The 14,478-nt window shown below is 41.0% G+C and overlaps 1 protein-coding gene across 1 annotated transcript in view; it reads right to left on the bottom strand.

Annotated features, from left to right (window-relative positions):
- Positions 1-14,085, bottom strand: part of LOC104960117 (centrosomal protein of 152 kDa-like) — a 25,338-nt gene extending 11,253 nt beyond the window's left edge. The window contains exons 1-7 of the mRNA XM_010788083.1: positions 13,771-14,085; positions 12,961-13,074; positions 11,313-11,422; positions 11,077-11,122; positions 10,629-10,934; positions 10,179-10,326; positions 9,895-10,035 (exon numbers count right to left, since the gene is read on the bottom strand). Of these exons, the coding sequence (XP_010786385.1) occupies positions 9,895-10,035; positions 10,179-10,326; positions 10,629-10,934; positions 11,077-11,122; positions 11,313-11,422; positions 12,961-13,050 (841 nt within the window). The 5' untranslated portion in view covers positions 13,051-13,074; positions 13,771-14,085. The remainder of the gene's footprint in view (positions 1-9,894; positions 10,036-10,178; positions 10,327-10,628; positions 10,935-11,076; positions 11,123-11,312; positions 11,423-12,960; positions 13,075-13,770) is intronic.
- Between the last annotated feature and the right edge of the window lie 393 nt (positions 14,086-14,478).

Below are 14,478 nucleotides of genomic sequence, written 5' to 3'. Positions count from 1 at the left end.
AGGTCTCGCTGAGAATCTTCCGGGCGCGACAAGTGACCGGAGCTCTGTCTCCCGGATTCTATTTACGCTGCTTCGTAAGTACGGCAAAATAACAAAAATTGCAACTTTACGCGGGTTGTCAAACTTCTACTTCAACGAACGGCCTTTAACAACGAATACGAGGGAAAAGTTCCTGCTGTTAAGTCCCTTTTATGCCTGTAATATTGTTGCCCCCGAGCGCCCCCCACACAACACAGATGTCTTCCAGGATAAACACTATCTGTGCCAAGCGGTGACGAAATACGCTAGTTTGGTTGCAAATCGATTTTAAAGCAGCTAGGCGACAGACTAAACAGAGTCTCTACAAGCCACTGTTACTACAGGTTAACTTCGGAAACATAAGGTGTCTCTTTCGTAAGTCTACTCTGTGACCGCACAAGAAGTTATAGTTCATTCCGACGAGGTTCGGTGATAAAGTTCCATACGAGCAGTAGCCCTCGAGGGCGGCCTTCGCTGACAAAAGTTACGAGGTCCTACGAACGGCTTAAATGGCTCTTGGCCAGCATGAATCAACGCCTTTAAGCTCCGGAACGTGTACACGATAGGAGGCGGCCGGATTTAGGGGTGTTACGAAACGGCGTGCCATGTTAAGGTTAGAAAACTCACCTTTAGCGGGAGGTAAAATTCCGCCTCCGGAGCGTATACTGCGTGTGGACAATCGGACAAGCGTGGTAGAAGCAAAGCTCCGATCCTTCCTAAGAACGGAGCGAAGACTTCGCCGTGACTTAGCCCTCCCTGAACAGGATGGGTTCCTCGCAGGAAAACTGTAACTCTTTGGGGGATCTGAGTATGACGCTTGTTCGTCGCGGTAGAAAAATACTGCTGTCGTTACCTAAAAATAACATAAGATAAATCGACGCGTTATCTCGGAACCTTGGGGGTGGGGGTGGTAGTGGTTAGTAGTGGTAGGACGTCAGATATGAGGAAGTGAAAGAGTGGTCCGCGGGACGGAACACCTTGGGACGTATGACCTAATGAAATCATACATACTTATGTCCTGAACAAAACGTCAAATGTAATTCGATTTTTGGTTTTTTTCCACTACCGTACTATAACACTCGTCCCGCGACAGAACGCTAGAATCCATAAAAGAAGTTTTATTTGAATTGAAAAAAATTCTCCTACTTGACCACTCCGGATATCACCGACAAATAAAAAATTTAGCGTTATACCTTGACGGATCACACGATCCACGAAACGACCCTCTCAATAAATTTTAATTTAATTTGTACACGGGCAGAATGTAAACATATCCTGAGTTTCTTTTTGCTTTGAAAACTAACCAAAATAATAACCTATACTATGACTCTCGTATCGCAGTACCTAGATAGACATGCACGTGTACGTACCATAACTAAGAAGAAAAAACTGTAATGTAAACTAAGTCGGTCAACGGAAAATAGGTTTCATTGAATGTTATTCACATAAATTAGTATTTCCTATTGTTTTGAGTTTTTCCGAAACCACTAACGTAGACGGTCTCCGAATAACCGAAACTTATATGTGGTATAGATTATTAACGGTTCATGTCTTCAAAAGAAAAAAGATATAATAAAAGAAAAAAATTAACAATTGTCTTCGTGACGATAGTTCGAAACCTCATTAAACTTTTGAATGACTGGATTATGTAAGAGGCATAGTGTCGGTTCTCGATAGTGTACTGTTTGTATGTGTGAACCCACAGGTAGTACTGGTGGTTAATGAGCAGAAGGAGTCCGGTCGAAGTAGTCATCGAAAGAGACGAACAAAAATGATGACCACCTAGGTGTCAAGACCGAGAGAGTCAGGACTCACGGACGGTCGAGCCCAATCGGTCCTGATGACTTTGTAGGATAAGTGAAAGGTTTAGTGTGATTTGAGAGAAGGACAATTGTTTAACGGGAAGTTGGTGTCTTGAGGAAAGACGCCCTTCCGAACCTAGCTCGAAACTTCTCACGTCAGTCTACATTCGTCGTAAACTTTAGTCGCGACTCGACCCTTGACTCCATCAAATAGAACCATTTACAATGGTTCTTATGTGCCGGGTTTCGCTTTCTTCGTTGTCACACGAAAGTTACAAGTTATCAAGAAAACCAAACTTAATTCACGTACCCTCAATTTAATTAAACCGACCCTTAAAACAGTCTATGTTCTTGATAGTCTTACCCTTACAAGTTAGTCGTCTTTACCAGCATAGCAACTTATTTTTTAGGACTATTACAGACTTTTCTATACTAATCTAAACCTCTATACTTTTCTAAACCCTTTTAATCCTTGTTCTCGCTTCCCTTTACCTCTATACCCATATGTGAATAAAATATATGTTTTTGTGGTTTTTGCCGATCAGGCTATGACATTTTGCGATCACCGTGTACACTAAGGGGTTAGGGGTAGTTCATACCATACTCTACGAGATTAGGTGTAGTGTAGGTAATAACGGTAATAATAAGAAAGTTAAACTTTTCAATCCGGCTTGTGATTTGTTTTTTGTTCGAGTGGTACCCTATTAATTATATTGAGTTGCAACCAAGATGGCCTGAGAAAAGTTGTCGAACGGTCGTGTGTGTGTACTCACAAAAGTATAGAGGGTTACTGTGTACCGCAGGGACGATCGGAGCGGGTTATTGTCAGTGTACGTATTCAACGGATTTCGCTGAGTGAGAGAGTAGACGCCGAACGGCCGCCATCGTCGCAAGTCAGCGAGACGACTACTAAGGGAATACGTCTCGAACCCAGTTCGTCGCTACTAAGCGCCGTCTCGATCTCCAGTGCCGCTACTACGTCCGATTAATAAGAACGAAAACGTGAGGTGGGCCGGATTAATAAACAGGAAGGCGATAAATACGGGGATTATGGTGGGACGGAAAGTCGCCTTGGGTACATCGGGTGGAGCTGGAGGGCGGACATCGTTGTCTTTTTGTCGTGGCGACTTTACAACTGCTATTTACCTTAGCGTTTGAAAAAATAAAACACTGCCCCCCAACAAGTTTTTTTCAAGACCATATAGTGAAGCGGGTAGGCGACACTGGGAGTTGTGCAGACTAAGATAAACGAGGCATTGCACGAAACTTTCCGAGAAGAAAGAGTGTGGCGTGGGGATTGTCGTCCGTTAGTGTTCTTTCAACCTCCCCTCCATTTTCCCACCTCCTTCCGGCTTAGTAATTTCACTGAAGTAATATAAGATGATTAGCTGAGAAAGTCTGTGAAAAGCCTGTGAAAGGCAGACCCAGCGAAGTGTGACACTTGTTTTCTGTCCCGGACGGTCTCTAACGTCGACTCGGTCGTCAAGCCTTTGTCGAAAGCGTACGGTCACTGAGGCGCGATGAGCTGTACTCGTCTGTCTCTGTCTGTCAGGGTGTCAGTCCGCTTCCGACCATCTTCTGGGGTCCCGAGGTTGTCCTCGGAATCTAAATGGGAATACACGCTAGACCCCTCGGTGCCAGTAACCTAGCTCCGAACCTCTCGGTAACCTTCGGCGGTAAATCCGACGTCGTTATGTTGCCACGGACGATCAAACTAACTACTCCGCACAGGACCGTAATTATAATAAATACGCATCCCCCCGAGTGTCGAGAGACCTTCTCATTCCTTGGGGGTATTATTCACCATTAACTACCGTACCCTCCGGTCCCCGGAGGGGAGTGGGACGAAGGGCGGCATGAGTCGACTGGGTCAAGGACGACTTTCAAGTCTACTAACAGAGTAAGTTGTGTCAATACTAACTAAAATAGCCAAATACGTATTGCCGGCGAATGTCTTCGGAACACGCCCCGGTGAGGTTGACACCCCGTGTAACTAAAAACTAATCCTGCCGGTGAGTTGTGTAGATAACTTCCTCGAAACCTTTGAATATAGGGCGCAGTCCGGCGGTTCTAAAAAGACTTCCCTACAAAGATAACCGTATTGACCGAGGAGGTTATGACCCTACATGATTATACTGAGTTCCTACTATGTCTAACATTTACACTTAGGTCCACTTGGAAAACAAGAGTAACTTCACGTTCGTTTACATTAGTGTGGGTAAAAAGGTTTTAGTCCTAAATCCAGTAATCAAGTTAAATCGGTAGAAGCACCTGTTACCAAAACATTGTAAAGATTTTGACGTTTCTTAATCGACTGTGTAATTAACGACAAATTGTGAGCCGAAGAAACAACGATAGACCGTCGATCAGTCATCGATATACAAATCCGCTCATCTGGTGGTACTAATCTTGGACTACAATAACACAGAATCGACGGCGTCAGTGTGACTGTGACTGGACTGGAACATTAGTTTTTGCTAGGAAAGAAAGGCGTCCCCTTTTTCACGGCCTTGTCTTGCGTATCAACTGTATCGATTTCGTTTACCCAAAAAAAATAAAGCAAAATTATATTATCTGGGTCTACAATTGAAGTAGAGAATTATACGAAAACACTCTTTTCCAAAAAATTTAAGTAAACTTGTAGTAATCACTATTTTTCAGCTGAGCGCCCAAAATTAAACTTTGTTGTTGGTGTAAATATTAATTTCGCTTTCGTATGAGTGACATTGTATGAGAGGACCGAAGACTCGTGCCAACGTCACAAAGACTGTTCATGGACACGGTCACATTACAGAGCTGACCAAGGCGCGCGCGCCGGGCCAAATAGCGGGCTGATGATTTGCTGAACGGAGTACATGGCGCGCTGTCTCCCTACCTGCGTGTAGGTCTCCTCCGGTTAACCGAAAGACACTCAGTCTGCGTTAAAAAGTAAACGCGCGTGCGGCGATCCTACTTTAGTTTTACACGATACTTTGTATAAAATCACTAAGGGGCCTCCGAGCGGTGTCACACATGTGGACGAGTCCCGACAATTCCAATGGCGAAGGTCTACTCTCTCCCCGTATACCCGATGGACTCTGCAACACCTAACGTCCGACACTAATTACGGAAAGAAGTACCTGAAAAAACTGTGGAGAAACGCATTCCGAGGAATAAAAAATCTTACCGATATAATAGATAAGTAAAGCGACATTTCTTAAAGCGGTATAAAAAGGGGACCTTGACCGGTGCCAGTAAAGTCGAACGCGTACTCTCGACGGACCTTCTTTTTAGGATCAACTACCTTACTCCATTTCTAGAACGAAATACGGTGGATAGATTTTCGTTTGAGAAAGTAAAAGTCAAACTACCGGTTAACTTTTGGGCGCGCTAGTCCACTCCCGTCGACACACTTCCACTGGAGCCGACAGGGTCTTCCTCTGCCCTTGTTCCGGCCTCCAATACGTCGCTCCTGTGTGTAATCACGCCCCCGGAACGGCCCCCGGATCTCATACTTTGTCCCGATGAATAAGTTTGTGGTGTTATAAGTGTCGAAAGACGGTGTGCCCACTGCACTTATTTTTGTTGTGTTCCAATTTTCTTTTGGAAACCTCAGATAAAAATCAACGTACCGGAACTACAAACCGAACAGTTGTCTTGAAAATGAGACATGAAGAGCATGAGGTTATTTGACTGACAATTTAATACACATTAATTCCATTATAAAATACACTTGTAATATAATATCTAAGTTGTCTAACCAACGAGATTATATTTCGTCTGAAGTAAAAGTAAAGTACGATTTTTGTACTCGTGACACCGACAGTCGCTATTCTTGAGGGCAGAAGACAAAACGTGGGCCCAGTATATTTACAATCTATTTTAGATCTTGGCTGAACCATCTTATACTATTATTGTTGACAAAGGAGGACCAACGTGAAGGGGAGTCACAAAATACGTACACACCCGTTAGAAGGTCTATCTCAACTTAACTAAACCAAATACTAGAAGTTAGTGGAGGTTTGCGAAAAGGGCAAAGAGATTGTCGACGGAGATTGCGGAGTCGTAGATTACGGGATTGGGGGCGGGAAATAGGGTGGGAGGGGGAGTAGTCGTGGCTCGAAATTTCGGACACTTAATCTCGAATACCGAAACCCAAGTTTGAATATACGGCAAGTGTTTTAGTCGGGCGATGACCTAAAAGACGGATGAGGCTAGCTATCAGGCGACCGTTCCTCCCCAAGTAACTAAAGTCGAAAGTCTCATATGAGGTCGACGATTAAGATAGTCACTCGAAATTTTCGGGAGTCCGACTCAACTTATTAAATACAGTTCTGTTTTCCTGTCTGATAATTTCGCTCTTTCGGCACAACATTACGAGGAAGTTGAGTCATATGTAAAGGTGTTACACTCTATAACGTTAGGTGCTCAGATGACTAATAAGAAGTGGTCCGCCTGAGGGACATACCAGTGGCTCAGTGAGAGTACCCGAACCACACTATCGATGCTACAGTATATGGGATACGATCATGAAAATGTTTTGTGGTAGTTGTCTGATACTTGAGTAGAGGTAAGTAGATGTACATGAACAATCTCTCGAAAATAGGTTCGTTGAATGAGTTATGACACCCGTTTGGGGTGCTCCGTTCGTTAAACCCCACTTCACGAGGGTTCGCGCTGTGTTGCCTTGTACGACTGCGTCACCCCAAACTTGAGACGAGGGACTATTGTGTCTTGGTGGATGCGTGACCAGGTGACGCGGTGTTCGGAGGATAGTTTAGTTGTTACGAAGTGAACGGATCAAAGTCACCTTGGGAAGTGGAATTTGTGAATGTAACAGAAGTAGTCAGATTCCTCCACACGTACTGTAAACAATTCACTCCTGTGTTGACCCTGGTGAATGTTTAACAACGCTGTGTGTTGGACGTAACGGTCGTTTGAGTGTCGTCGTGGTATTTTCCCACACAATAAATGTGAGGGATCAAACGCTAGATCTCCGTTCAACTTTACGTTTCGAAGGAGAGTATAGTCATACACAACCGGAAACCCAGGTTACTTTTGACACTTTTACCACGGTAATTTCTAGTCGAAGACATAAAAGTACACGAAACATTTATTGATTTACAATACACAAAAAAATACACTTCATTCCCAACAATTGGTTAAGTTTTGATTAATATTACTGACAATCCCTTCGTTTACTACTGTACAAATCAAATTTGACGAACTGTCTTTAGTGTACTTCGTTTTTCCCTGTAACTCAGAGTAATATTTCACGTAGAGATGTTGAATCATGTTGGTCATTTGATGTTATTGACGTTTTTCATGTTTGATGACGTTGAACGATCGGGACATCATAATGGTGAAGAAGACGGAAATGACAATGTTTTATGGTGGTTACCGTCGGTCACTATTGTCCAGTTGACGTACGTAAAGTACGGGTCTTCACACGTCATCGTACTGGTTTCACAAGGTCGTACTGAACCTCAGGAGAAGGTGTGTCCTCTGGGAGACGGTACTACCGGTTGCCGGTCTCTCTTTCTACTCTTTGTGTCCCGGCAAGGACGGTCAGTCGGAGCATACTAATTACTGGAGGGTTAATCGCGGGACACTGCTGTCCAAAGTGCCCAAGGAAGACGGGTGTGGTGGGCTGATTACTATAGAAGAAGCCGTACAGGAGTTGTCGAGTTGAGGGGAATCTTGTTGTTGTTGTTGTAGGAGTTTGACCCTGCTCTCCGGGACGGCTAGGTCTCCTCGTGTGTACGCAAATAGAGGTTAGGAAGAATATAGTCAACACACTAATAGTAAAACACAGTAACCCATGTGTTCGACTCCGTGTAAAGTGTAATCGCCAACATAACTTCACGCAACTGAACTCTAACATGGGTTTAGTTCAACATATACAAGTGACAAAAAGTGAAATGAAATTTGCGTACATCTGCTGTTTGCCTTTTACAAGGATGATTTTCTTGTATTTTCCATTGTATAAACGTCGAATATCTTTGAATTTTAGTGCTGAATTCTGGTGTTTAATATTACATTACGAGTCAATTATAATCAAAATAAAAACTTCGACCCGCATATTTATAAAGTTAACTTTTCCTAGGTATACTAGGGAATTAGGTAGATCACGACATAAGATTTGTAAATTGTTCAATGTTTATTAAAGTCAGGTAATAGTTTCTCCCAATCTGTACTAATCAAAAAAAACCCCTCCTAAACTTCTTTTAGTCTTAGACGATAGGTAACTAGAAGGCTTAGAGAAATTCAGTCTTAACAACGTTAGGTTGGTAAAAAAAAACAAGACTTTTTTTTAGTCTTAAGACTTTTATAATTACACGGGATTAGGAGAGCATGTCCCGTCCGCCTTGTTGAACTCCCTTTTATTTAACTACGATAATTAAGGGACTTAACGAAATTAGTTTAACGATAGAACTCTGACCGTCATTATCTGAACTCTGAAAGAATACGCCCATTGGCTACAAATCAATATATGATTGGTTGATCAAACTGTCAGTCCAAAGGTACGCTCTCATTCAGTGCAACGGCCAGGGCATTCGATCAAGGATGTAGAATACCTTGGTTGAAGGATATTCTACCCAGAAACCCAGAACAAGATCTGATTGGTTGCTTTCTTTTCTACTGTAACACAAAACCACTGAAATGCGAAGTGCATGGACCGAGAAGGACAAACAAATCAACGTAACACTGTGATATTACAGATCAACAACACAGATACCATTCTCATTTATTCATTTTATATATATTTTACTACATTTTATTTATATAATGAAATCGTTTTTTTGTTTGTTTTATCTGAGTGTTCCAGGGTATTCTCTGAATACCTTGAAGGCCCTGACGGTTCGCCACTGCCATAAAGGGAAAAAGCCACTTATAGAATAAAGTAACATATCTGGCACATGAAACTAAATCACCGTGAAACATAGATAGATTTTCTTTTCATGGTAAGTTAAATCTGCAATCCTGCATTTTGGAAAGCGTGAGTTCATAATATTACGTAATGCAGGCAGTTAAAAAAGCATACACTCTGTTTCCAAGATGTTTAATTTGAATCCTTTTCAGAAGAGGGAAGTTCTAACCACTCCCTTGATGAGCATGTACAGTTTTACATAAGCACTCTTTTTACTTTCCGGAATCGTCACAGTCGGCTGAAACCTGTCAAGTTAAGATGTATGAGCGGCTTTATAAAACGGACATCATTTCATGGTAAAGATGGGAAATGTTATTGCTGTTTAATTGTTGACCCTTTGGGCGCAATTGCCAATGTCTTGATTCCGGATTAGCATTCAGGTTACACTCATTTATTTATGTGTACACCAAAGTTGTGTTTTGAAATCTGTCTCCTCTTTTAAACACTGTAAACAAAGGCTATCAATCATAACCCTGGCAGCTGTAATTGCTACCAGAGAAGAAAAAGTATTCTCTCTCTCTGCAGCGAGACATCGCTTTGTGCCACAGTGTTCTGCGCCAGTGTAATGAAAGCAACAGAGTACCGTGTTTAAATGCATGATAATCCATTTCCATGATTATGTGTTTTGTTAAAACGGACTCATTTCATAATTATTGTAAATGACGTAACGAAGTTGCCTTAATTAAAAAGAATAACACAATTAATTTCATCATGTTATTTTATAATCGTTAAATATGGCATGATTTAATACAGTGTGTTTTACATGTTAAACCGATATGCGTATGTGTTTCTTGTGCCTAGGAACTAATGTTTGTTCACGTGCTGGTACTGCGTGTTTTGTTGTTACACTGTACAAGTAAGTTTTAATGTTACGAGAGGTCTGTGACAAAGTTATACAGAAAAGGAACTAGATTCATCTCCTTTCACGACAAGCGGCCAACGAGGTATTTGTTTTACGTTTTCATTTTCTTATTTTCATTCATATGTGTAGCACAATATGCTAATATGTTTGGCTATGTATACGTGTCATTCGGTGTTGTAGTTCTCACGGCGTAACGGAAGAGGGGAGGCTACAGGATGAAAACTCCAAGAAATAAACGCCCGTTTTAAAGAACCGACCTGTGTCTGTGTCGTGAAAAGAGCTACACATTGTGTGAAACATACCTTTGGCAATTGCAAACTGATGCTCGATATATCTCATGTTACGCCTTGAATCCTCCAGTTTTCGCTCCAAGTCTTCAATTTGCCTCTGCTGAGCTTTGTTCAAAATCTGCACCTGGGCAAGCTGCTCCCTATCAGCAGTTTCTGAAACACAGCACAACATTTATGTTTACACATCACTCTCTTACCCTCAATTAAAACACAGTAACGATTTTTCAGCAATGGCATTTAAGTCAGAGTAGGTTGTATATAAGGAAGAGCAACTAAAACACGCCTGTGAGACTCACGCTGGGCAGAGTCGAGGAATTCTCTTTGCAGATGTTCAAATTGACCTTCTTGGTGGACGGCCTGTGTGTTGAACATCTTTGGCTGATGAGCAGGATGGTGAGGATTGTAGCTGGCCGTGTGATGATCCACTCTGTCCAACGCCCCCGACTTTAAATTCAGAATATCAAAAAAGAGGAATGCAGTATGTTTGAAATAAAAAGTATTACATGTTTGATAACTCAAAAATAAACCAATTCAAGGATATACTACTTTCTGTTTTTTCCAACACATAATGAAATTGTAAAGCATGTCAACGACTGTTGGACTTACGGGTGTTAAGATGTTCATTTTAAATTATTAGAATGAAAGTGTAAGTATATTTCATACACAATTAATTACATTTTAAAACCAGATGTATGAAATAATATTAGAAAACATCTGCAGTAACAAAATAAAACAAACATACTCACAGGAAAATGGTTAATGCCGTTGTGAACTCCGTAATGTTGATCGTCCCTGCGTCCCGCCTCTCCATTAAACACCACAGGGTTATTAGTGCCTGGAGGATATGGTTTGGACTCATACTCATCTGCAGAGAAATCATTGGTAGATTTCTCGGTGCCGATGCTGGTGTACGAATAATCCCCCTGGGTGAACTGATGGTCCTGGTTCCAGGTTTGAGGTTGAGGCTGAGTTTGAGGGTCATTGATCTGAACCGCTCCATCCTGATAGGTGTACTCGTCCTGGGAGCGTTGATCATAGTCAGGTTCACAGTTCTTCAGAGAGACAGTGACAGTAAGAGTGAGGTTTTCAGCTTCACAACATAACTTATTATTATTATTACTATTATTATTAAGAGTGATGTTTTCAGCTTCACAAGATAAAATATCTATGGGTGAAACAGAAATAACAACCTACCTGTTCATGAGAAGTTGGCCTTTGTTGGGTCCAAGTGGAATGTGGACTGAGAGGATGAAGGCAAAGTAAGCATATTTATACACTCAACCAACTTAAGTATGTTGATAGTTTTGGTCCACAGCCAGAGTATGGTTGCAACAAATTAATATTTTCATTCTTAAGTTATTAGCTAATTATTTTTCTTTGATTAATTGTATTTAAAAAATGTCCATTCCAGTTTTGTGTGTGTGTGTTACCTGTTGCCAGTGTTTTTATTGGTGCAGGTAGTGTACTCCAGCTCTGGGGAGGAGGAGTCTATACTGTCCTCCAGCATGTCATCGGGCAGGTCGGTGAGCAATTTGTGCAGCTGCAGAAAAATAGCACATGGAAATGAGTCACCGAGGTTGCTCAGCAACTGAGTTATAAAGTAATGCAAATAGAAAAAAAATCAGCACAGAAAAGAAATCACTGACAGCCTGAGAGACAGAAGGTGCCAGAGAAAAAATCAACCAAAAAATGTGTTTGTCTTAACTGGAATAAAGCTGAATGTTGGCACTGAAAACACAGTGTGCAGTTTTTACAGTTCACAGTCATTTAGTTATTCCATGTGTTGTTTTTAAATCAGGTATTGTTTATGGAATTTATCAAAGAAAAGTCTCAAATATTATCTGGTTTAAATGTGGTACTTTTAGATAAATCAGTTATAAAAAGGTAATAGTTAGTTGAACTGTTTCTATTACATTTGCTCATTATTCTTTTGGTTCATACAATCAAAAATTGAGATACAAAACACAGACAACGAATTTTAGTAAAACATCTTAGCTCTTAATAACACAAAAACAACAGGTTAGATCCACTTCTGCGTCAGCACCAACTGACCAGGCTTGCTTTTTATAACAGGCCATGTGTTAGCGGAGCCAGCTGAACTTACTTCTAACAATGACTGCTGAATAGTCCTCAAATCCTCCACTGTGTCCACAACCAAAGGACCCATATTGTCCTGCTTGGAAATTTAACAAAGATTGAGGAGCCAAGCCGCAAAACCTCCTAGCCTATTCGTTCTGAAGAGAAGACGTTCTGTGTGAAATATCCAAAACGTGCCTGGCATGTTGTTTGGCTCGCTGCGGTATTGCTGCATTTTGCTCCCAAAGGACTCCATTGTTTAGACAAAACATATAGCAAGGTTAACTGGAGCATGAAACATTCCAATTACTGGTGGCAAACTTTTTCCACTTGATCAAGTTCTGTATAGGAAATAGGCTATCCCAAAAAAAAAATCTATTTGAAAACGTTTTTTTAAAGTCCCATTCTTCTGATTACTAAGACATTTGGCTTTCTTAAGTAACTCAAGTACAAATAAAGCCGTGCACAGAAACAAGGTAACCTAAATAGAGAGAAAGCAGGGAATCCACAGGGCAGAACTAGTTTCTGTGTGACACACCTGGAAGGAGTCAATAATAGCTCAGGTTCACCGTGCAACAGATTGTAGGCGTGAGTACTAAGACAACATGCCTGTCTAGCTGGGAAGCTGCGGTGCTTGTGAAATTCTGATTCAAGTGCATGAACTTAGAAGAACAACAAAAAGGACCTGACAAATGCAATGCTCAACAAAGGAGCGCAACTATATTTTAAATAGATCAACAAGGAGAGGAACATAATATCACAGAGACAGGTAATGCCTAACACACTGCCTATACCACATGCCCTGGATATCTCCTGTCGTCTGATGTGCTTGATAAATACTTTTTTGACTTAACCAGCACGAGCTCAAGAAATCCCACTAAGTTAACAGCAACAAAAACACAGCAACAAGTGACACAAAAATATCGAACAACTTGGCACATACACAACTGTAAAACAAACGTTATCCCAACAACTTTAAAACGCTGTAGCTTTGAATCCTACCTCTTGCTCTCTCGCATAGTCCTCCTGGTCATACTCTTCTTCTTCATCATGCTGGATTTGCAGGGCAGCACTGTCAAAATCAATAGACATGATGCGAAGCCTGCAGAGGGTTCCCTGGGAGAAGAGCAGAGGTGGAAGAAGTACTCAGAACTTGTGCTTGAGTAAAAGTAGAAGTACCAGAGTGTAATACTCTGTTACAAGTAAAAGTCCTGCAATCAAAATTTAACTCACGTAACAGTACAAAAGCATTAGTATCAAATTATACTTAAAGTTCAAAAAGTAGAAGTACACATTTTGCCGATTGGCCTTTCAGAATAATATATACACTATTACATGTTTTGATTATAATTATTGATGCATTAAAGTGTTATCAAAGCTAGTAACGGTGCAGCTAGTTTTATGCTACAGAGGGTAGCTTGTGAATGTTACTCCAGGTGTAACTCAAGTCTTATTTAAGTATTGATTATATTTCACATCGTTGATCCGAATCTGCAAAGCAACTAAAGCTATTGAATAAATGTATTGGAGTAAAAGTACACTCTTTACCTCTGAATTGTAGTATCAAAACATTGAAATACTCAAGTAAAGTACAAGTCCCTCAAAATTATACTTAAGTACAGTAATTGAGTTTTCTTACCTCTTTTCAGTGATGTAAAGTAACTAAAATAAGTAGAGAAAACTCAAAGAGGGAAACCACTAACAGCCAGGAAGAATATTAGTAAAGGTTAGTGTTACCGATAAAGGATGGTTTAATAGGCTATCATGTACAGTAAAGTGAACGTAAGTTATTAACACGTCGCATCCACTTACCTGTTGGTATAAATGGGACAGCAGTTTCCTTTGATGAGTCGCTTATCCTCTTATTTCAGGGACGTTTTTAGCTAACCACTAGCCACATTACTGTTTACATACATTACAAAGCAGCGACGCTAACTTTAGCTAACTAACTTGCGTTCATATTAGCTTGCCTTAGAAAACAACGAGCCCGATAAACACCTAAAACCGAACTGACCATGCTTTGGAAAACTTACGCAGAACACGTTTGAGTAAATACGTGTAATCGTATGTCAATAAAAAAAGTTTATCATCTGTTTTGTGGTGAATCTGTCTGAGCACTATCTTGTTGGGGTTACTTTAAACTAGCTGTTGGCTAACTCCGGTTAGCCGGTCGGACGTCCTCTTTTAGAGACTCGCCCACTTTGAAAACTCCCGCGCACTAGCAGCGCCAAACCACTGGGTCCTAAAGGCAGGACACAGAGATTATATTTATACACATACATGCATTATAACGATTATAACACCGACATACGTATACTAGTTTAATTTCCATTGTCGGTAGAATGGCTTGCAGGATATAAACTATTTCCTAATCATTATTGTTGCTGCTTCGATCTGCTTCGGAATTGAGACGCTATCCGGGACTCCATGGCAACAGCACGTCTAGGTTTATGGGAAGTGTAGTCACCTTGATCCTTAATAACAAAGCTGGAAACTCATATTCAATATATTGCATAACAG

This window comes from Notothenia coriiceps, unplaced genomic scaffold (genome assembly GCF_000735185.1).
Source record: "Notothenia coriiceps isolate Sejong01 unplaced genomic scaffold, NC01 NC01_scaffold00031504, whole genome shotgun sequence".
In the NCBI taxonomy this organism is placed as follows: Eukaryota; Metazoa; Chordata; class Actinopteri; order Perciformes; family Nototheniidae; genus Notothenia; species Notothenia coriiceps.
This window is presented reverse-complemented; position numbering and strand designations above follow the sequence as displayed.